At 39.8% G+C, this 24758-nt stretch overlaps 1 protein-coding gene and 1 pseudogene across 1 annotated transcript; both read left to right on the top strand.

Annotated features, from left to right (window-relative positions):
• Window positions 1–4228: 4228 nt before the first annotated feature.
• Window positions 4229–5731, top strand: LOC148923882 (uncharacterized). Its single transcript, XM_089061625.1, has 2 exons — window positions 4229–4932; window positions 5047–5731. The coding sequence occupies exons 1-2, from the start codon at window positions 4229–4231 to the stop codon at window positions 5729–5731; spliced, it is 1389 nt and encodes a 462-aa protein (XP_088917751.1).
• Window positions 5732–6363: 632 nt separating this feature from the next.
• LOC148923881 (isoleucine--tRNA ligase, cytoplasmic pseudogene) lies at window positions 6364–15109 on the top strand (annotated as a pseudogene).
• Window positions 15110–24758: the final 9649 nt, after the last annotated feature.

Below are 24758 nucleotides of genomic sequence, written 5' to 3'. Positions count from 1 at the left end.
AATATGATTAAAAAACTAAAACAAAAACTTGTGGAACAACACTCTCATTGTGAGCTCCGAACCGAAATCGTGAGAATTTACCCGAACCGAAACGGTCGATTTTTGAACCGTGGTTCGGTTCAGGTTCAAAAATTTTTGAACCGAAACTGTGCCGGAACCGCCGGTTCCGGGTGGCTCCAAACCGGAACCGTGAAAAACCGCAAGAAAACCGTGAAATCAAGCCGGAACCGCAAAAAACCGGCGGTTCTGAACCGTGAAAAACCGTAAAAAAACCCGCCGAAAAACCGCCGATTAAAAACCGTAACCGTGAAACACCCTCGCGGTTCGGTTCCGGTTCAGTAATTTCCAAAACCGGAACCGGCTTATTATTTATATTGATTCTAATTTTATTTAATTAATTTTAAATTGAAAATTAATGTTTTAAAAATATATTATTTGTGCATAGCACAGGTATGATACTAGTATTAATTAAATTAAAGTAGTTCTGTAATTTGGTGCTTAGTGATTTATTATCTGCATATGTGATACTCCCTCCGTCCCAGATAATTCGGGACACTTTGACCCAGCACGGATTTTGTAACACCCCGAATTTCCGAACCCTAGTTTTAGAGCCCTAGAATTAATTATTTGATGACGTGGATTTGTAAATGCATTTATGGCATGTGATGCTATGGCCGAGTTGAGTTTAGGGTTTTCGTTGGAAGTTTGAAAAGTCAAACTTGTTGATTATATGATGTGGCATGTGATTTATTTATTAATTACGTGGTAAATTATTTGTTTAAGGGTGAGTGAAAATATTAGGGAAAATTTCCATAAATACTTGTCACCCAATTCTTGAGATTTTCGAACCCTAGCCCCCTTTGAAAAGAATTTCTATTTTTCAGATTTAATTTAATTCTTGGGATATTTATCCAAATTAAATCCAAGACCCAATTATTTGCTTTTAAAGAGAGAGAAAAATCGAGCCCCCCCTTATTTTAATAGTGATTTTCGAAAATCACTATATTGGGAAGGAAATAGTATTTTGCTTATTTTATTTATTCCTTACTTGATTTCCTTCCATACCTAGAATAAAAATATTCTACCAAATCTTTCCATACTTCAAGAGATCTTGCCTTATCTTATTTTAGTCAATATTTAAAAATCCATGCCTTATTTAAAGGGCATAGGAGACGCCACTTTTTACTCTAAGTTGGGAGAATTCTTATTTTTATTTTGCTCCGTGATATCTTATTCTACTCCGTAAAATATACAAAAACAAAGTCTTGGCTATTCTTGGAAGCCAAATTTTCGAAACCTATGGGATTTGCCCTAGGATCTATTTTTGTTAATTCTTCTTCCCTACTTCACAATATTTATTTATTTATTTGTGGAGAATAGAATCTTACCAAATATTCTAAAGATCTTATTGGACTCTATAAATAAGAGCCAAAACCCCTAAACCTAGCCATCATAATTTTCGCCCCCTACCCTAATTTTCGCCCCTCTCATCTTCTCCATACTCTCTCAATTTTCTTCCACTTTACTCCATTAATCCTTCATCCTTTGAGAAGAAATTGAAGTTTAATCCGAGGATTGTGAAGAACCGAGTCTAATACTCAATTTCTACCGTTCGTTTTTCTCTTAAGGTATTTTTATATATTCATCTTCTTGATTCTACTCGATTCCTCTTCTTTCTAACCGATTAATCGGTCTCCTTGAACCCTCATGCATCTTATTTGAGTGAAAGTGGGATAAAAGGGATATGTGAATATATTCATGTGTGTGTGTGGCGTGAGTGTGTGTGTCGTGTGTGTGTGTGTGTTGTTGTGTTGTGTAGTGTGTGTTTGATGACTAAATATTCTTGTGTGATAAACATGGTCGTGATTGATTAGTAATGATAGGATAAATCGATGGGAAAAAGGGAAAAGGTTTGAGACATGCATGAGTAAGAATAGTATTGAACCTAATTTGTGATATGTGCCTATGTGACTAAAAGGTGAAACTTTGGTTGCGAAGCCGGATAACGGAAAAGCGAAACTACTTGAAAACTAAGCAGTCGAGGTGGGCTTTACTCTAAAAACTCTCTTTTATTTTATTAAAAATATTGTTTGGTGTTATAAGGGTGGTTTAACTGTTATGCCATGCCTATGTTTGTTTAAATGAAATGTTGGATATGCTTATACGAATTCGGGTCGAGTATGGGCCGCAAGCCCTACCAGGCTGTGTACACGATGGGATCGGGAGCCGTCCTTGCTAGTCGGCCGGTCTCGTGGGCGAAAAGTGTGGCCACACTTTCGTCGCACCATGGAATGTTGTGATTGTTGTTTTGATGAGAAAATGGGGGATTATTTTGACTGGTCAGTCTATGAAAATATATTTTGTGATACTCGTGATATTTCTCTTATAACTGTTTAAAACTCGAGTTCACTTGGTAAGGGTGGCATAACTTATACCCCAGGAGGGCGGGCTGTTACAGTTGGTATCAGAGCCTCAGTTCTTTCCGCTCTGGACCCAAGAGTCTTTTCAAGCTTTAGGATGTCCTTGTAATCTTTTTGTAAATGAATTAAATGTGGAAGACTCAACACCGCAAGTCGTCTCGTTCAACCACGAAGAAAGAGGTACTAGATATTTTTGTGATTTGTGCTTGAACTTGATATTGTGAATGAGAAGCGATGCTTCCCGAATGATAATTTGTCAAATGTATATGAGAACTTGTGAAAGCATGCCTTATGTGTCGGAAATATTATGAATGCGAAGCGATGCTTCTTGAGTGGTGATTTGTTGAATGTTGTATGAGAACTTGTGAAATTGTGAAATGCGAACGTGATTACATGGGATTATGTTGAAATATAGCGATGCTTAGATTTGGACTTTTGAACCTAGCATGCCTTAGCTATACGATCACAGCGCTTTTACCAACAATAGAAACGTGGAATGACTAGTATAAGGCCGTTAGTGTTTATAGAACTCGGCGAATCGTGAGAGAAAACGCGCGAATAGATGCCTTAGGAACACGAACGTCCGACGATATTACCTTCGTACCGCCATCTTTTGCTTTTACGCATATCTATCCTTTCTTTTCGCGGCACTACTTGGAACCATACACTTGTTATTCTTTTACCCTTTGAGACGGTGCTGACTTGTTCTTTTTTCCCCTTTATATAGATGGTTCAACCCTATCACGCCCTTATGCGTTGCCGTTACGCCAAAAATATGAACTTTCCAGTAGAGCGCTATAGGGAGCTGGAATGGGACGGACAGCAGTTCCTCCTAAACTTCGTCACCGATTTCTACGATCACAGGCTGGACGCCTACGCGTACGGAACTACCCATCACGAGGGGATCATGCGACTTATCCATATGTTACCTTCCCCTTGGAGCGAGTGGACCGCTCAAGCCTCCGTATCCTACACCTGGTTTAGCCCACCCAAATACACGCCTCGAGGAGACTTCGTCGGCCTAATGGGAGTCTTACTTCCGGCCATGTCCGCGGCCGTCGACGGACCCCCACTCCACCGGCCAACGCAAAGGTACTCGCCAGGAGCAGCGCGTCGAATGAAGTATCGCGATGATGAGGAGCCGCATGTTGCCCGCTTTCCCCGTAGAAAGACCCTTAGGATGCGCATTTCAGCCCCTCGAAGGATCATAAGAGTGGCCGAAGAGATGATTACCTCGATTCCTTCGCCCCTAAGCGACGAGAAGGAAGACGAGGAGATGAGACCATGCGAGAGAGGAGAGAGTTCGAGCGCCGAGAGTGTCGGAGAGTCGGGAGAACCCGAAGAGGACGAGGGCGGAGATGTCTAGTGCACGAATAGCGATTTTGTTTTCTTTTCCCCATGTTTTTTTTGAAATTCTAGAACCTTTATTTCCGTTGTCGTTTTCTTTCGCAATTGTTTTGCTCCTATTCATTCATTGTACCAAGACCTTTCGAGATTCACTTTTGAGATTTAATGGGAAATTCGCACCTTTTGTCCTATCATCTTACAATGAGCCGTTTTCACTGTTTTCCATCCTTAATGCGTGAATATACTTATTCGCCTGTTTTCTTCCAAGTGTTTTCCACCTTGTGGTGCAACTTCTTTTGCATCCTCTTGCGCAACTGTTTCCTCTTTACAACTGCTGTTGTGTGGTCTTTCCTTAGACCCTACGTGTAGAAAGTTTTAAAATATTTGTTCTTTCAAAGTACCCCATCGCTATTTTTGGGTTTAAATAAGTGCGCTAACAACTCGAGTGAAAATGAACCAGAATGCCGCCTAGACGCAACGTGAGGAACGAGGAACCTACCTCCCAGGCTTCGGTAGAAGTAAGTGTGACGCAACCAAGGCCGCCGTCGCCACCACCACCTCCACAAGTAGATAGGGAAGTCGTAAAGCTATTCCTAGACCAAAAGCCCCCTACCTTCGACGGAATGGGTGAACCCGCGAAAGCCAAAACTTGGGTACGCGGGCTGGAACGTGTCTTTAGAACCTTAGTGTGCAACGATGCGGAGAAGATGATCTGCGTGACGCATCAACTGACCGGATCCGCCGACTTTTGGTGGGACACCAAGCTGAAGACCATGCCCCAGGATCGTGTGAACGAGATGACGTGGGAAGACTTCAAGACCGAGGTGTACGACAAGTACATACCTAAGAGCTACCGCAAGGCAAAGGCAACCGAGTTTCACAACCTCACCCAGGGACGTCTGTCCGTGACCGAATACGACCGCGTGCTTTGTGACATGACCCGTTATGCGCCAGAACAGACAGATACCGACGAGAAACTGGCCGATAAGTTTCGTGAGGGCCTTAGGCACGAGATTAGGATGGCTCTAGCAGTCCGTGGACCCCTTACGTACGCCGAAGAGCTAGCCCTCGCATTGGACGTTGAGGTAGCAATGCCCAAAGAGAGGAGCGTGGGGAACACTACGCTGGCACTACCCCCGTCACGCCCTAACCCCGATAAAAGAAGGTGAGACGAGAGTAGAAACCACTACGATAGCAAGCGATATCGCCCTACCCAGAACCGACCGCCGTACGGAGGAGGACAGACTTCGTTCAACTCAAGGAGCGACCCTCGTGCTAGGCCACCCCAGTGTAACGTTTGCGCCAAGTACCACTTCGGGGAGTGTAAAGGACCGAACCCGACCAGGTGCTTCAACTGTGGAGGGAACGGTCATTTCTCTAGGGAATGTCCGAGTAGGAATGCGAGAACCGCGTCGAGGCAGAGTAATCAAAGTTTCCGTCAGCAGCCGAGAGCGCCACCAATGGGATCGGGAGCGAACCGGGACCAGCCACCGCGGCTGCAGCAGCCCGTCCGCCCAAGACTTCCCGCCCCGGCTAGAGCGTACGCCATAAGCCAGAAGCAGCCCAAGATCGAGCAAGGAAAGCCCGAGAGTGGAAATCTAGCAGGTATAGACGAAATCCTCGATACCCCTATTGTTGTTTTGTTTGACACGGGTGCATCTCATTCGTTCATCTTTGAGTTATGTGTGCATATCCTAAGCTTGCCTACTAGGAAGTCTGAACATAGGATGATGGTGTCCTCACCAGTAGGAGGAATAGTAGAGATCTCTCGGTTTTGCTTGAACATAGAAATCGTACTAGGAGAACTTAAGATAGTTGCTCACGACCTGCGAGTTATAGCGATGAGAGATGTCGACGTAATTTTAGGGATGGATTGGTTAACCGCGAACCTTGCGACGATTCGCTGTAAGGAGAGGCTAATAACCCTACAAGCCCCGGGTGCGGAACCTATCGTGTACCACTGAATCTCGATGAACCGGTGAACCGCCATAATTTCTGCGTTGCAAGCCACCGCCATGTTAAGAAAAGGACGCCCGACCTACCTTGTCTATCTCCACGGAGAAGAGAAGGAGGAAAGGAGGCTAGAGGACGTCGCCGTCGTACGAGAGTTTCCAGATGTTTTCCCCGAAGTGCTACCTGGACCACCGCCGGATAGGTAGTTAGAGTTTACGATCGACCTTGAACCTGGAGCCGCACCTATATCGAAGGCACCGTACCGCATAGCGCCTAAGGAATTAGAAGAACTGAAGATACAGCTGCAAGAGCTCATGGATTTAGGTTTCGTTAGGCCCAGTGTTTCGCCATGGGGCGCACCGGTGCTCTTCGTTAAGAAGAAAGATGGGTCAATGAGAATGTGTATCGACTATAGAGAGTTGAACAAATTGACCCTCAAGAACAAGTACCCTTTGCCAAGGATAGACGACCTGTTCGATCAACTCCGAGGAGCCGGAGTGTTCTCTAAGATGGATTTGAAGTCCGGATACCACCAGCTGAAAGTGCGAAAGGAGGATATCCCAAAACCGCATTCCGTACCAGATATGGTCACTATGAGTTTGTTGTGATGCCGTTCGGTCTGACGAATGCCCCAGCCGTGTTTATGGACTTGATGAACCGAGTATTCCACACGTACCTAGATACGTTCGTCCTAGTATTCATAGAAGATATCTTAGTTTACTCGAAGGACGAGAAGGAGCACGCGGAGCACCTGCGAATCGCGTTGGAGACGTTGAGAACCGAGAAGCTGTACGCCAAATTCAGCAAGTGCGAATTCTGGCTGAAGGAAGTCAACTTTTTAGGACACATCGTGTCGGCAGAAGGAATTCGAGTGGACCCCGCCAAGGTTGAGGCGGTACAACAATGGAAGTCGCCTTCGACCCCGAACGAGATTCGGAGTTTCCTGGGCTTGGCAGGATACTACCGAAGGTTCATAGAAGGGTTCTCCAACATAGCGAGGCCAATGACCCAGCAACTCAAGAAAGGAATTAAGGTGAACTGGACGCCGGACTGTGAAGCTAGCTTTCAACTTTTGAAGGAGAAATTGACTACCGCACCAGTGCTAGCTGTGCCAGAGCTTGGAGTCGACTACATAGTTTACACCGACGCCTCGAAGGTCGAATTAGGATGCGTGTTGATGCAGAACAACAAAGTGATCGCCTACGCGTCACGACAATTGAAACCGCACGAGTTGAACTACCCCACCCACGATTTAGAATTAGCCGCAGTAGTGCATGCCCTAAAGATTTGGAGGCACCATCTCTACGGAGTTAGGTGTGAAATCTTTACGGACCACAAGAGTTTAAAATACTTTTTCGAGCAGAAGGATCTGAACATGCGACAACGGAGATGGCTCGAGCTAGTGAAGGACTACGATTGTGGCATCAACTACCACCCTGGCAAGGCTAACGTAGTGGCAGATGCTTTAAGCCGTAGAGACCATTCGCAACTTGCTACTTTTCTGACGGAAGAGGAAAGTTTAGTACGTGAGTTGAGTAAGTTGCGAATATAAGTAGTAGGGACACCCGAAACCGTGGAAGGTCGAATCGCCGCGTTAGTAGTAGAACCTGATTTAAGGACGAGGATCGTTGCAGCCCAACGGATAGATACGAGATTGGAGGAGATTCGAGTAGAAGTAAGAACCGGTGAATCCGGAAACTTTAGTGAGGCTTCCGACAACGCTCTCACCTTTAAAGGGGGATTGTGCGTGCCAAATGACGAGGGACTTAGGAACGAGATCATGAGCGAAGCCCACGAAACCCCATACACTGCTCACCCCGGGAGCACAAAGATGTACCAGGATCTTAAGAAGTCCTTTTGGTGGAACGGCATGAAGAAAGACGTCCCAGCTTATGTGGAGCGCTGCTTAGCCTGCCAACAGGTGAAAGCCTTACACCAACGACCGTACGGGAAGCTACAACCGCTTGAGATACCCGAGTGGAAATGGGATCACATCGCCATGGACTTCGTGACTGCATTGCCGAAAATCCTCAAGGGAAACACCGCGATTTGGGTGATCATAGATCGACTTACCAAGAGTGCACACTTCATACCAATCCCCGTAATCCATGGATCGGATAGGCTAGCTCGGATCTATATTCGAGAGATCGTACGATTACATGGAGTCCCAGTAACGATTACATCTGATCATGACCCGAAGTTTACCTCGAAATTTTGGATTAGTTTACAACGCGAGCTTGGAACACGCTTGAACTTTAGCACCGCTTTTCACCCACAGTCCGATGGACAATCCGAAAGAACGATACGAACTCTCGAGGATATGCTAAGAGCAGTGGTGCTCGACCGAGGCGGAAGTTGGGAGACCGCACTCCCTTTGATCGAGTTCGCCTACAACAACAGCTTCCAAGCAACGATCGGCATGGCGCCATATGAAGCACTTTATGGAAGAAAGTGTAGATCTCCACTCTACTGGGATGAAGTTGGCGAACGAAGGGCGCTTGGACTCGATGCAGTCGAAGAGATGGTCGGAATCGTTCGACAAATCCGTGCGAGAATGAAGGAAGCCCAGGATAGACAAAAGTCATACGCCGACGTCCGACGGACGGACTTACAGTTCCACGCTGGTGACAAAGTTTTCCTCAAGGTATCCCCGTCGAAAGGGATAACGCGTTTTGGAGTCAAGGGCAAATTGAAACCGCGTTTCATCGGACCATACGAAATTCTTGAAGGAGTAGGACCCGTAGCTTATAGATTAGCGTTGCTGCGCAGTCTTGGGAACGTGCACAACGTCTTTCATGTGTCACAGTTGCGAAAATACGTGTTCGATCCGAAGCATGTGATTCGTTACGAGGATATTGCTGTAAACCCGGATTTGAGCTACGAGGAGCAACCCCAGATGAACTTGGATCGGAAGGTCCAAACTATGAGAAATAAAACCACTACCTTCGTGAAAATTCAATGGAGAAACCACGGGCTCGAGGAAGCCACGTGGGAGTTTGAGGATAAGATGATGGAACTATACCCAGAACTTTTTCCGTAAAGGTACCAAATTTCGGGACGAAATTTCTTTTAAGTGTGGTAGGATGTCTACCCCGAATTTCCGAACCCTAGTTTTAGAGCCCTAGAATTTATTATTTGATGACGTGGAGTCGTAAATGCATTTATGACATGTGATGCTATGGCCGAGTTGAGTTTAGGGTTTTCGTTGGAAGTTTGAAAAGTCAAACTTGTTGATTATATGATGTGGCATGTGATTATTTATTAATTATGTGGTAAATTATTTGTTTAAGGGTGAGTGAAAATATTAGGGAAACATTCCATAAATACTTGTCACCCAATTCTTGAGATTTTCGAACCCTAGCCCCCTTTGAAAAGAATTTCTATTTTTTGGATTTAATTTAATTCTTGGGATATTTATCCAAATTAAATCCAAGACCCAATTATTTGCTTTTAAAGAGAGAGAAAAATCGAGCCCCCCCTTATTTTAATAGTGATTTACGAAAATCACTATATTGGGAAGGAAATAGTATTTTGCTTATTTTATTTATTCCTTACTTGATTTCCTTCATACCTAGAATAAAAATATTCTACCAAATCTTTCCATACTTCAAGAGATCTTGCCTTATCTTATTTTAGTCAATATTTAAAAATCCATGCATTATTTAAATGGCATAGGAGACGCCACTTTTTACTCCAAGTTGGGAGAATTCTTATTTTTATTTTGCTCCGTGATATCTTATTCTACTCCGTAAAATATACCAAAACAAAGTCTTGGCTATTCTTGGAAGCCAAATTTTCGAAACCTATGGGATTTGCCCTAGGATCTATTTTTGTTAATTCTTCTTCCCTACTTCACAATATTTATTTATTTATTTGTGGAGAATAGAATCTTACCAAATATTCTAAAGATCTTATTGGACTCTATAAATAAGAGCCAAAACCCCTAAACCTAGCCATCATAATTTTCGCCCCCTACCCTAATTTTCGCCCCTCTCATCTTCTCCATACTCTCTCAATTTTCTTCCACTTTACTCCATTAATCCTTCATCCTTTGAGAAGAAATTGAAGTTTAATCCGAGGATTGTGAAGAACCGAGTCTAATACTCAATTTCTACCGTTCGTTTTTCTCTTAAGGTATTTTTATATATTCATCTTCTTGATTCTACTCGATTCCTCTTCTTTCTAACCGATTAATCGGTCTCCTTGAACCCTCATGCATCTTATTTGAGTGAAAGTGGGATAAATGGGATATGAGAATATATTCATGTGTGTGTGTGTGTGACGTGTGAGTCCGGCCTCAGTCCGGACAGATACGTGCACCTTCGATTTTATATCAACAACAAATACTGGAATAGAGATACAAGAGACAACAGAATCGTAGCCAGATCGAATCAGCCCGTAGAAGACACCACGGACCCATTGTGCACGCTCTTCGAGCCCACCCTCGTATCCCAGAATGAGGTCCACTTCACTCACGTCCAGACCGGGTGGCGCGTGATGGTGAAAGAAGAAGGTCGTCAAATATACAGTCTGTACGTGGAAGAAAATAGCAGCGGTACGGACGACCTAGTGTTTGTGGATAGGGAGACGCTGGTTATACTGCCTGAGCATCCGATAGCATTCATTCACGGGAAGTACCTCAAAGCTTACGACGTCAACGGGAAGCGGCTGCAGTTTGGATCAGACAAAGCTACCGATAAAGAATCTCTGCACTCGCCGGGTATGATGTCTAACGGAATGTGTACTATAATTTCAACCTATTTCGACTCCTTCTGGTGGGTGAATACCAACGACTCTAACTGGATCTACGGCGGCGACTACACAACACAGGGCTCTTCCATCGTCCCTATATTCAAGCCGGTCAAAATCGACGAATACGCCATTGCACTTCTAAACCCCTCCGTCAACAAGTACTGCGTTCGCTCAGCGGACAACTGCCTAGCTGCCACGAGCGACACCATCACCCAAGAAGCGATAATCTTTGTGGATGAGCTTGTGACGGAGAGGCAGATTCTCAACTTGAACTATGCATTAGATGACCAGAGGATATATGGGGAGACACCTTTTATAGCAGGCACCACTACACTCACCAACCCGGCGCCTGTGGACCTAATCATGCCTGTGGAGATCACCTACATAGATGAAAAGTCTTATACTTTTAGCCGCGGGGGTGGTCGATTGCATGCCGGGGTGAAACACACCATCTCTACAACGCCATGGTTCATTTCAACCGGAAGAGTTGTCATCCCTGGTGATATTATTATAAACGAGGAGTTTGTGTGGGACAAAGCCGATACTACTGCAAATCAAGTTACGGCTGTGGGCACAGTTTCTGTGCCCAAGAATAGTACGGTCACGGTTAGTTATGTTGGGACGAAGGGCATCTGCAGTATCCCTTTTACTTACACTAAAGCAGACAAGAGTGCTATCAATGGCCAAACTTCGTATCAAAATGATATCCGAGGTGGTATATACGAGGGAGTCAGCTATTACGACTTCAGCTTTAAAGTCGACAACAAATAACTCTCTTATCTCAACATCCATCCATCCGATTGCCTGCCTTGTATTCCGATTGCCTGCCTTGTGTTCCGATTGTATGCCTTGTGTTCTGATTGGCATGCCTTGTGTTCCGATTGCCTGCCTTGTATTCCGATTGCCTTGTGTTCCGATTGCCTTGTATCCATCTTCACTTTATTAATTTTCAATAAAGATGCATGCCTTTGATTATTTTAAATACACCACTTTTTTAAATCAAATACACACTACAAACTTTGGTCTTCCTCTTCCTTTTTGTAGGTAGTATCACAGATTTCATCAGCTGATTCAGCAGAGTGTGTAGTACTTGGAAGAGTCAAATGAACAGATTTCAATAAATAAATAAATAGCCGAATTAGCAAAACGCTTCGAGACAAGGGAGTATCTACACAGATCCTTTAGATTTGCAAGCCGGCTTAGTTTCTCTGGGATGCGAGCAAAGTGATTGACCCCATTTCCTTCTTCCATTTTCGCTTGTTTCATTTTTTCAAATAACGGCAGTTACGGCCTAAAAGGTTAGATTTCAATGTCAAAATCTCAACAATCTAACATAGCTTAAATACTTACCCAATATGATGTAAGGACTGAAGCAATAATACATTGATACTATATTTCAATTCGAAAAAACACATTAGACAGCGTATATTGTGCATAAATTGTGAACTAAGTTGGCCTTTTTGTGCAAGCATGATTGCATGAACTATACAAGATAAATCAGACATGAATTCGACTAAGTTGGCTTCGCCACAGTCAAATAAACTTCCCAGACCAAAATGCATTTACTCATATATAGCTTAGTTAGAAACCCTAAACACATAGCGCAGTTAGAAACCTCTGTGTAATTGTTGCTGATTTTGGATAAATGTTGTTTTATGCAGGTCACACCATATAGTATTGGTTGTAAAACTCCTTTATCTAATTTTGAAGCTAATTTAAACTATAAGGAGGTTTCTGGTCCAGAAATCATGGTGGCTTTTCCTGTGGTTGATGATGCTGATGCTGCTTCGTTTTTTGCGTGGACAACGACGCCATGGACGCTGCCTAGTAACCTTGCACTCTGCGTCAATGCTGGTTTCGTGTTTGTTAAGGCTCGGAACAAGTTCAACAGGAAAGTCTTCGTGGTTGCCGAATCTCGATTATCAGAGCTTCCTGTCGAAAAGGCTAAGAAGAGTGTGGCAACTAAGAATGTCGATACGTATGAAATCTTGGGTAAGTTTAGCGGTGCTTCTCTCATGGGGAAGAAGTACGTCCCGTTGTTTGATTACTTCAAGGACCACGCAGGTTTTGCGTTTAAAGTCGTGGCAGATAGTTATGTGACTGATGATAGCGGTACTGGTATTGTTCACTGTGCTCCTGCGTTTGGGGAAGATGATTACCGGATGTGTCTTGACAATGGGATAATCAGCAAGGAGAAGGGGAAAGAACTGGTTGTGGCTGTAGATGATGATGGATGTTTCACAGATAGAATTGTTGAGTTTTGTGGCCAGAAAGTGAAGAAAGTGAAGGAGGAAGATAGAGACATAGATAAAGATGTCATTCAGGCTGTAAAAGAGAAGGGGAGGCTAGTGAAAAGTGGAAGCTTTACACATAGCTATCCTTATTGTTATAGATCAGACTCTCCTCTCATCTACAGAGCCGTGCCAAGCTGGTTCGTGGCCGTGGAAAAGATTAAGCAGCAGTTGCTGGAGAATGCCGAAAAGACTGAATGGGTGCCGAAGTTTGTGAAGGAGAAACGTTTCCACAACTGGCTTGAGAACGCTAGGGACTGGGCAGTCAGCCGGAGTAGGTTTTGGGGCACGCCTCTTCCTGTGTGGAGCAATGAAGCCGGTGACGAGATTGTAGTGGTGGATTCCATTGAGAAACTGGAAAAACTCTCTGGTGAGAAGATGACTGACTTGCATCGTCATAAGATTGATCATATCACTATCCCTTCGGAGCGTGGTGGTGGTGTTCTTAAACGAGTGGAGGATGTGTTCGATTGTTGGTTTGAGAGCGGATCCATGCCTTACGCTCATATGCATTATCCGTTTGAGAATGTGGAACTGTTTGAGAACAATTTTCCCGGAGATTTTGTGGCTGAGGGTCTGGATCAAACTCGTGGATGGTTCTATACTCTCATGTTTCTCTCGACTGCACTTTTCGGAAAGCCTGCTTTCAAAAATCTCATTTGTAATGGGCTTGTGCTGGCTGAGGATGGGAAGAAGATGAGTAAGAGGCTGAAAAACTATCCTCCGCCATCTGAAGTGATCGATGAGTATGGAGCTGATGCGGTGCGTCTCTACATGATAAACTCTCCGGTTGTTCGTGCTGAGCCGTTGCGTTTTAAGAAGGAAGGGGTGTATGGTGTGGTCAAAGATGTGTTCCTACCATGGTATAATGCTTATAGGTTCCTTGTGCAGAATGCTAAACGCCTTGAAGTCGAGGGGCTTGCGCCGTTTGCACCACTTGACCAATCCGTCCTTCAGGACTCCTCGAACGTGCTGGACCAGTGGATCAATTCAGCTACACAGAGCTTAGTACATTTCGTACGGGAAGAAATGGGTGGTTATAGGCTCTACACTGTGGTTCCTCGTCTCGTGGAGTTTCTTCATGACTTAACGAACACGTATGTTCGATTTAATCGGAAGAGGCTGAAAGGTCGGACTGGGGAAGAAGATTGCAGAGTTGCCCTTTCGACCCTTTACTATGTCCTTCTCACAGCATGTAAATCCATGGCTCCATTCACACCATTCTTCCCAGAGGTTCTTTACAAGAATTTGAGGAAAGCAAGTGGTGGACTTGAAGAAAGTGTTCACTTTTGCAGTTTCCCGGAGGTAGAAGGAAGGAGAGACGAAAGGATCGAAGAAAGCGTGAAGCGGATGAGGACTATCATTGATCTTGCACGCAACATCCGCGAGCGCCACAACAAGCCTCTCAAGACGCCAGTGAAGGAGATGGTGATCGTCCACCCTGACGCGGATTTCTTGGATGATATCGCCAATAAGCTGAGGGAATACGTGCTTGAGGAGCTCAACGTGAAGTCTTTGGTGCCATGTAATGACACTCTCAAGTACGCCACGCTGCGTGCAGAGCCTGATTTCGGTGTGCTGGGGAGAAGGCTTGGGAAATCGATGGGGGAGGTTGCAAAGGCAGTGAAGGTGATGTCAACGGACGATATCTTGGCGTTTGAAAAAGCGGGAGAGATTACTATCAACACACATGTTTTGAAGCTCAGTGATGTCAAGATAACTAGAGAGTTCAAGCCTCCTGGTAATGCAAAGGCTGAGGAGGTGGATGCTAAAGGAGATGGTGATGTCTTGGTGGTGTTGGACTTGCGCAGTGACGAGTCTCTATATGAAGCCGGAGTTGCCCGTGAGATTGTGAACCGGGTCCAGAAGCTACGGAAGAAAGCTGCACTGGAACTCACCGACATGGTGGAGGTGTTCTTCCGGTCATTGGACGAGGACGAAACAACTTTTCGGGAAATCCTTGATTCTCAGGATGCGTACATCAGAGGCGCGCTCGGGTCTCCATTGCTGCCACATTCTTTGCTTCCTCCCCATTCTGTGGTCCTTGCTGAAGAGAGCTACCATGGGATATCGAACCTGTCGTTCGCGATCACACTAGCAAGGCCAGCGCTCGTGTTGAACTCGGGCGGTGTCGCTGCATTGTTCGATGGGAACACCAAGCTGGTGCAGGGATTGCTGGCCTACTTGTTGATGAGGGATCACCATAGCTTGATGGCGGAATTCCAACGTGGGAAGGGCAAGACGAGGGTCGGTTGCATCGAAGATCTGCCTCCGGTGACTGTGGTGTTGGGGGAACATGTGTTCTTGACTGTTGGTGACTACATTTCAGGCAAGAAGTATCTGTGATTTTTGGATTATTGTTGGTTCTTCTTTGCCATTTTCTGAAATTGTAGGGTTTATGGTTTATTTATCTTCGTCGGTATCTTTTTTGGCTATAAGAATTTAGTGATAGAATAGAAATAAACAAAACAAGCAATTTTGTACATTGATATTTGATAGTGGTAATGGGAGTATTATTTTTTCTTCTGGTTAATATACATATTTTTTCACAACACAGACCACTTTCATTAGTATAAGTAAGTAATTACTTTCACTAATAAACTATTGGTTGTGATAGAAAATGAATATTGAAATATTAAATGAAAATTAAGGAGAAAGTAATATATGATGTTTTTTTTTCTGTAGGGAAGAATAGTTATGGGATTTGGACTTTTTTAAAAAAAGATTTGCGTGAGATCTCGTTCCTCGTGGGCTCGTCCAATTCAAACTCAACCATTTTGTTTTTATTTTTTAAATATTAATCCACTATACTACTATACCATTTATGTGGTACAAAAAGATCTTCTATAAACTAGGGAAGTAAATAAAAAGCAAATCAAATCATAACCACTATGGAAAGTAAATAAAATCATAGAAAATAATACTAAAACATAAATAAACTAAATAAATATACGGAGAGAATATCAACTCCCTTCCAGAATAAAATAGAATATCAGGTCCCTATCAGGCACCAAAGACAATTTCGATTTCGGAATTGAAGCTGTTAGAAACGGGTCCAACCGAAATCAATTTTGCGGTTCGTACGATCAGACGATTAGATCCAGTTCCAAAATTTTCTGCACAAATTATGTACGTAAGTATATTTTTTCAAATAATTACAGGTGTGTGCTTAGTGGTGTGCAAATTTTAGTAATTAGGTCGTGATCAATTTAATTAGATTAAAGCGACTTTAAGCAAACTACCAAAGCAATGTCCATGAAAAGTGACCCAAAGAAAAGTAAGAAAAAGGTAGGGCACTGGTGAGGGTTAGAGCATCTCCGGTGGCGGACTTCCCACTAGGACTTTTCACAAAAACTTTCTGCCACGTCATCATTAGGACTTCCAATTCCACTGCCACATAACTAGGACTTCCCCTGCACTAGGACTTCCCGCAATTAAATTCACAATTATTCAATTTACGGAATGAAATGAAGTTCCAACGAGTCGTATTTATAGAGTTTAAAAAAAAAATTAAATTTTAAGTCGGACGTCCGACCCACGCCACGATGGCGGACGTCCGCCCGTCGCGCGGATATCTGAGGATATCCGACGTCCTCACGGGACGTCCGTATCCGAGGCGATGTGTTCCAATGACAGAGGTCCCGGTCGCCCGTCGCAGAAGTCCGACCGGACGTCCACCGTTGGAGATGCTCTTAGTGCTCAATTATTGAATTCTTTCTATTTAGATTTGGATTCTCAACATTATGAATTGATCCATTTATAATCCTAAATATACGAAAATTTTAAAATTTTGGTCCAAAACTTAGCTTCGAATCCTAATTATTATGAATCAAAGTCCAAGTGGTGTTAATAGAATCATTAAAATAATTAATGTAATTTCAAGTTTTATTGAAATGTAACCCACATCATATAAATGAGTGAAGATCAATTGACCCACAAATCACAATCTAATTTGCGGTTGCAAACTAAAATGCCATTAAATCCATTGGGAAGCAATATCCTTCCTAATACTATTATTTCATAGATATAAAATTCAAATTGAAAATTTAAGAGAATTTGGAATTGGAAAATTTGCCGAGGACTCAGACAATGCACTAACAGACACAGAATGCGTAACGAGATACAGTCTCTCTTTGGATGTTGCTGTTTTTGGTTACTTCACAAACTGCGAGAAAGAGGGGACACTATTTGTGAACAATATCAATCTTCTGTTTCGGATAAGCAAGTCGAAAGAAGCAGAACCAGGCTCATTGAATCAGACACTTTCTTTAATGCTAGACTAGCCAAATTAAAGATTGATTTGTGTCGAGTGTGTTTGTGTGTGTGTGCTTGTAGGAATGTATGAAGTCTATATATAGATGAAGCTTAGGTAGTAAGGTTGCTACACTCCCTACTAGGAACGTGATAAAATGAAAACTCTAAATATTGTACAAACTCAAAACTATAATCTAGACCATTGAAAAATAATGTCAACAGATCACAAAAAGCATCAACAGGAAAATGCCAACAGAATTTCAACGATAGTCAATGATTGATGCTATGTTAATACTACGTTGATGTTAAAATCTTGAAATTTTACACTGTGTTGATATTGTATTGAAACAGTTTTGAGGAGTTTTGAGTTTGTACCATATAAGTTTGCATTTTATCACTATCCCTCCACACTATTTAGTGTTTGGTTTAAACCTATGTTTTAAGGCATAATCTTTGGTTGGATGGATTGTCCATCATTAGAGTGTGCAAAACGGGTCCGTCAGTCTCGTACTTCATCATCTTCCTCGGAATGCTTTCATGCATTAATAAAGTAATTCAGAATTTAAAGTTAATTAAATTCCGATATTTTTGGGATAAAAGAAAATGCTATAATGCGATCCCTAAGTAAAAGAATTTATTTTGGGGCCGAAATAATTTATAAAACAAACAGTCCAACCATCCAATTTTGACCCAAAAAAGGATTTGAAGATTAGGCCCAACTCAGAGCCCACCTATTATATATACTTGGCCCAAAACATTTTTCTTTAAATGACAGCCCAACAAAAAAATGATCCCACTTTATTAAAATAAGAAAAAGTAAATAATTTAAAGAGTGAGTTTAGGGTTTAGAGTTTAGGGTCCGCTGTGTCCTCTACGGGGGTGTTTGAGACGGCCACGATGGAGTTGTCGTTTGCATTTTTGTGCCAGTACTTATTGGTGCTAGTAAAGCGGAGGTGAACGTATTTGTTGTACACTGTTGCTTGCTCGATTGCGATCTTGACGACTGGGTAGAACACGCTGTCGCCTCCGTTAGCCACGGAGCCGTCGTCCTTGCTGTATACGTAAGGTTTGTAGCTGCTGTTGGGACGTTCAGCACCATCAAGTTGGGAAGCGCAGTAGTTGTCATGTTTTCCAACTTCACCAAAAATAATACTTCATTCATATCAGTATAATGCCAGTATCTTTGAGAGAGATACTAATCTGAAGTTTCAACTAAATAAGAAATAGTAAGTAGTACTCACTTACCAATGAAGGATGAGCAGAGAAGATCACCAGAAATGCCAAACCTAAAATATTGGATGAATTTGTTGTGTGTGTGTCTCTTTGAGAAATGCATCCAATCTATTTATAGATGTGTACTTCTCCATATGCCTAGCTGCCCAAACCTAATAAATTAATTTGTGCATATGCTCGTCTGTTTTTTTTTTTTTTTTCAAAGAAATAAAATTAATTACTACAGTAGTACTGTGACTAAACAAAGGGCCGGGCTAGCTTAGCATATTTGCATTTCATATCTTTATTAATACTACATGTGGGTGTTCGGTTGGCAAGACTAAATCTCATGATTAAATATGTATCATGTTAGGTTCATAAGATTGACCCCCTCAACTTAGGATTTAATCCTAGATGGATAGTCTCATGATAATTAGTCATAGCCTCCCCCTCCGACTAAAATAATCCTACAACTTAATACTAGATAGATAGTCTCATGATAATTAGTCATGACAACTGAACGCCACCAATAGTACGGTACAATATCGAATCTTTTTGTACTCGTAATTCGTAAATGTATATAGACAAATGTATTTCTACCACTATCCGATTTTAACTGTACTCATGAATCACATCCTATTAAACTCCCCTGACATTAAATTCATGTGACCGGCCAATAATTGGACAATAAGATTCCCTCTATATATATAGGGTGTCTCAAATAAAATACAATTTCTGTCGGTAAATTTGATTTATTTTTTGTAGTGTATGGGGTGTCTCAAATAAATTACTACATTTAATTCTTCCTAATGAATCACATAGTACTAATTAAATTCATGTGACCGGCAACAATAATTGGAAAATAAGATTCCATTTACAAGTCTACATGGGCCACGTGAAACTTCAGAATTATACGTATAATGTTTTCTTCTTGTTTAGGAGATTTATACTATAATACTATCATATATTTCCAATTAGTTACACAACAAATTACCCATCTATAATACTTTAATTTCTCAAGAATCGATCGTATACTACCAACTACAATATGTAATCTTTTCAAAATGAAAAAAGATACATAAAGTAACGACATTATTTAAATCATACATTTATAATATGAATATCATTTTACAAACTTGGCTGCATCTGGATACCTCTAACTGATCTTTTGTTCCAAACAAAATATACTACTCCACCTACCACTACTATTTAATAACTCCACGTGAATCATATCATGTGAATTCTCATGGTACTATATTTAATAGAAGTGAGTCATTGCCAACTATTTATGCAATTATAATATTTTGGGAATAAACCCTTTAATTTTCCTTATATTTTTTCTCATTTAATAAAGTATGGGAATCATTCGATTCTCGCAAGATTTCGTACTACATTTCATGAAATTTCCATTATAATGATTTAAACCAAAGAAGATATATACTACCTCATCCGACCTTGAAAATTAGTCTCATTTTGATCATTTTATAATGTCCATAAAAAATAAAAGGAAACTTTTTTTTATATTTTATCTATTTTTTCTTCTCTCTCATGTTTTTTCTTTTTCTTTTTCCTACTAATCTACTTTTTCTCTCATCTCTCTTAATTTACCAATTTCTCACTAAAACCCATGTCGTCCACAATTGAGACTATTTTTTGTGGTCGGAGGGAGTAGGAAATAATTGTGGGAGCTCTCTTTCTCTCATGATCCGAGTGTAGGCTTGTCTCAAAGAGCTTGCACGACGAATTTGTCGTGTCCTCTTGAGGCTTGTTTGATATAGTGACGATGGAGTTGTCGTCTGTGTTTTTCTGCAAATATTCGTTGTTGTAAGAAAATCGGAGGTGGACGTATTTGTTGTCGCCTGTTGCGTGCTTGACTTCGATCTTGACGAGCGGGCTGAACATGCTGTCGTCCTTGCTACATAGTACATGATGTTTGTGGCAGCTTTTGGGACGTTTGCCATGTTTCTCCAACCTACGAAGAATTATCATAACAATTATCATAACAATTTAATACTACATCCATCCCATACTAATATACTCCCTCTGTCTATTTCCTTTTCCGTCCGTCCAATAGTAAAATGTCAGTATCCATTTATGGCGACGTTTATGGGGCCCCATCATTCGCTACACAATTTCAACTACTTTTTTCATTCTCTTACTTTACCAAATTACGCATTAAAATCCGTGTCAATCCTAAAGGACCTATTTATATAGGACGGAGGGAGTAAATATTTGAAGGGACACAAATTTTGATGTACAAATGGTAAAATAAGAAAAATAAAGAGAAAAAATTACTATAAAAATAGTGTTAGCGAACAGTGGAGTCTAAATTATACTTGCTCATGTCCCTTAATAGATGTCACACTCTTTTTTAGTTTGTTCCACAAAAAATGTCACATTTCCTCTTTTAGAAAAAGTTTTATATCACATCAATTATAAAATTATATTTTCTCTTACCACATAATAAACAAAATAACATCTCCTAAAATCTTGTGTCATCTCCAAAGTGTGACATTTACTATAGGACGAAGGGAGTATAAACACGAAGGGAGGGAGTAGTATGAGTTAGTAAGAATTAATAGGAAGACATCTTTCTTTATTGAAATGAAGCAAAAGGAAAGTAGATGGGTACAATAGAAACAACTTCAAACGACAGTACTAAAATGGAAAGGTGATCGATGCCGGAATGTCCCATGTTGTGGTAACAATTAACCATCAATCTAACTATAAATCAACGAATATTAGCCGGCAAGTTTACTCCCATCAATAAACCCTAGAGCCCTGGCACTGCCGGTCTCGTCGACAATCAAAGTGCGGGCGAAATTGTTGATCACCACGGGCCACCCGGTCTGGACGTGAATGAAGTAGACCTCGTTGAATGATTGCACGGTCTCCTCGAAGAGCGTGCACGAAGGATCCGTCGTGTCCTCTACTTTCTGGCTCGATACGGCCACGATGGAGTTGCCACTTGCGCTTTTTTGCCAGTATGTGTTGTTGTACGTGAACTGGAGGCTCACGTATCTGCTGTCCACTGCTGATTGCTCCACTGCCACCATCACCTCCGGGCTCGACATGCTGTCGATTCCGTCACCCACGGTGCCGTCGTCCTTGCAGTACACATAAGGGTTTTTCTCTGCACTTGGGAAGTAGAGCACAACGGAGTTTGGAAGCGGAGTAATTGTCATGTCTCACCAACGAGTCCCTTAAATTTTGTCGCACTTTATTTCAGTTTTATAATAAAATGTAAGTGATAATATGTCAGTGTAAATTGTTGGAAATTGTTGAAAAGTAGAAATGCCAAATTAAGACTTACCAATGAAGGATGAGAAGATTGAAAAGTAGAAATGCGAAATTAAGCTTGAGTTTATTTGTGTTTGTGTGTGTCTTTCTACAAATGAATCCACCTCTATTTATAGATGCCTACGCACTTCTTTAATTGGTATAATTAACTGTTCAACCGAATAATTAATTGATTTGGGCACATGATTAATTGCTTGTGTTTTTAATTAATTATTAGTAGCATATCAAAGCATATATATCTGCATTTGATCTCTCGATAACATCTTCCTTCATTTTAAAAATCATGATAAAAGTGATTTCTTTGGCACATATGAGTACAGAACAAAAACTTGTGGAATAACAAAATTCTCTCATTGTTATCTCCAAAAAAAAAAGTTACCGTTTTTGTACATAACTTCAATGAAATAAGAATTACTCCTATTCCTACATATCCAATAGTTATGACTTACCAATGAAACTCGGATTAGTAAGTGTTTAAATATATGGTGATGATTATTTTAGAAATTGGGATATTGGTCCCTAAAACTATGAACTTTGGCCAAATTTTGGTATTTTCTATGAATTTTAAAATTGGTCTAAAATATCACAAACTTTACATTTTGTTTGTTATTTCTCATGGTAGGTCAATCACCATATTCGACCAACTTCCGTGCATTTTTTTTTATCATACTTGGCACTAATAAATCAATGTTATTTTTTACGTAGCTTTTTATCATACTTGTCACGAACTTAAAAAGTAATAATATAAAATATCATAGACATTTTACAGTTGCCCGCGTGTAATAAGATTTTTGCTGAAAATATCTTATTTGGCCTGGATTTGAAAATAACAAACTCAATTTTAGCCAAAGTCCATGATTGTAGGGATAATATCACTTATAAATTTTACATATTCAATTTTGGCCAAAGTTTATGGACTCAAAATTTTACTACTCAAATTTTATGTATCATATGTGTTCATGATCACTTTCTGTAAACATGATCTTTTGTCTCAAATAAAATACATTTAATTCTTCTTCGTGAATCACACCCAATGAAAAGTATTATCAATTATGTGACGTCCAATTAATTAAGATAATACTAGAAGGAAAGATAAGATTCCCTCTACGTAGTCCACGTGAAATTTCAGCTTGTTTAAGAGAACTGTTTAATAAGTAGATATTATCACGACAAACGTATCAAGATTAGTTAGGATTATCCATTATATTGCCAGCTACTTACGCAAATAATATAAATAGAAACACTTTTCTCTTTATTTTTTTCCTCTCTCTTACTTTATTGCCAACACTTCACACACAAAATAAAATTATATAAATTCGCATGCCGTTCAAGAAATGGGTCATTTGCCTTAGGACATAGGGGGTACTACTTTGGGACACTGGCAGATCCAATTCATAACAAAGGGGGACAACAGTACTCCCAAAATCTGTAAATAGCCTAGTGGTAATCTGCTCAACTTTCGCAGCATCCACCCGGGATCGAATTCTTGTAGGCGTAGTTTTAGCTATTTTATCTTCATTAATTGCACTATATTCTATCTTCATGCGCTGTATTATATTCTATCTTCATTATTTGTTTAAGTGTTTAATTATAGTCTAATGTTAAATGTTTGAATACAAATATATTAATTTATTATTTACTCTCTCATTTGTTTTATTCACAATAAAAGTATGGTTAGATATAATTTTAGTAATATTTTTAGTTTCTAATGCTCATATTTGATACAACTATTTTAAAAATATGATCGTTTTTTATTTATTTAAATATTTAAGCTAAAATAAATTCTTAGTTGTATATATATACATCTAAGGGTCTCTATCTCAACTAGTGAAATTTTTTAAGTAAAATAAAACAACAATATAATTTTATGCATAATAAAACGAGTCACTAGAAAATAAATAATGGAAATAATATAATTTTAAATGTTTATATTCTATCTCCATTATTTGTTTATAGTTTCTAATTACAGTCTAATGTTAAATGTTTGAATACAAATATATTAATTTATTATTTACTCTCTCATTTGTTTTATTCACAATAAAAGTATGGTTAGATATAATTTTAGTAATATTTTTAGTTTCTAATGCTCATATTTGATACAACTATTTTAAAAATATGATCGTTTTTTATTTGTTTAAATATTTAAGCTAAAATAAATTCTTAATTGTATATATATACATCTAAGGGCCTCTATCTCAATTAGTGAAATTTTTTAAGTAAAATAAAACAACAATATAATTTTATGCACAATAAAACGAGTCACTAGAAAATAAATAATGGAAATAATATAATTTTAAATGTTTATATTCTATCTCCATTATTTGTTTATAGTTTCTAATTTCAGTCTAATGTTAAATGTTTGAATACAAATATATTAATTTATTATTTACTCTCTCATTTGTTTTATTCACAATAAAAGTATGGTTAGATATAATTTTAGTAATATTTTTAGTTTCTAATGCTCATATTTGATACAACTATTTTAAAAATATGATCGTTTTTTATTTGTTTAAATATTTAAGCTAAAATAAATTCTTAGTTGTATATATATACATCTAAGGGCCTCTATCTCAATTAGTGAAATTTTTTAAGTAAAATAAAACAACAATATAATTTTATGCACAACAAAACGAGTCACTAGAAAATAAATAATGGAAATAATATAATTTTAAATGTTTATATTCTATCTTCATTATTTGTTTATAGTTTCTAATTACAGTCTAATGTTAAATGTTTGAATACAAATATATTAATTTATTATTTACTCTCTCATTTGTTTTATTCACAATAAAAGTATGGTTAGATATAATTTTAGTATTATTTTTAGTTTCTAATGCTCATATTTGATACAACTATTTTAAAAATATGATCGTTTTTTATTTGTTTAAATATTTAAGCTAAAATAAATTCTTAGTTGTATATACATCTAAGGGCCTCTATCTCAATTAGTGAAATTTTTTAAGTAAAATAAAACAACAATATAATTTTATGCACAATAAAACGAGTCACTAGAAAATAAGTAATGGAAATAATAGAAGAGAATAAATTGACTTTTAAAACTTTATGTCGGTGAAATTATTTATCGCACCTCCAATATGAAATTTCTGGATCCGCCAGTGCTTTGGGAATAAACTCACCAATACTTTCATTTCTCAACAATCGATCATATCCAACCAACTAGAAAATGAAAGATTTATATGTAATGACGATCTTCATTATTTAAGCTATA

The sequence above is a fragment of the Salvia hispanica genome, chromosome 6 (genome assembly GCF_029641045.1).
Source record: "Salvia hispanica isolate PSC_SH4W2 chromosome 6, Shi_PSC_v1, whole genome shotgun sequence".
NCBI classification, from domain to species: domain Eukaryota; kingdom Viridiplantae; phylum Streptophyta; class Magnoliopsida; order Lamiales; family Lamiaceae; genus Salvia; species Salvia hispanica.
This window is presented reverse-complemented; position numbering and strand designations above follow the sequence as displayed.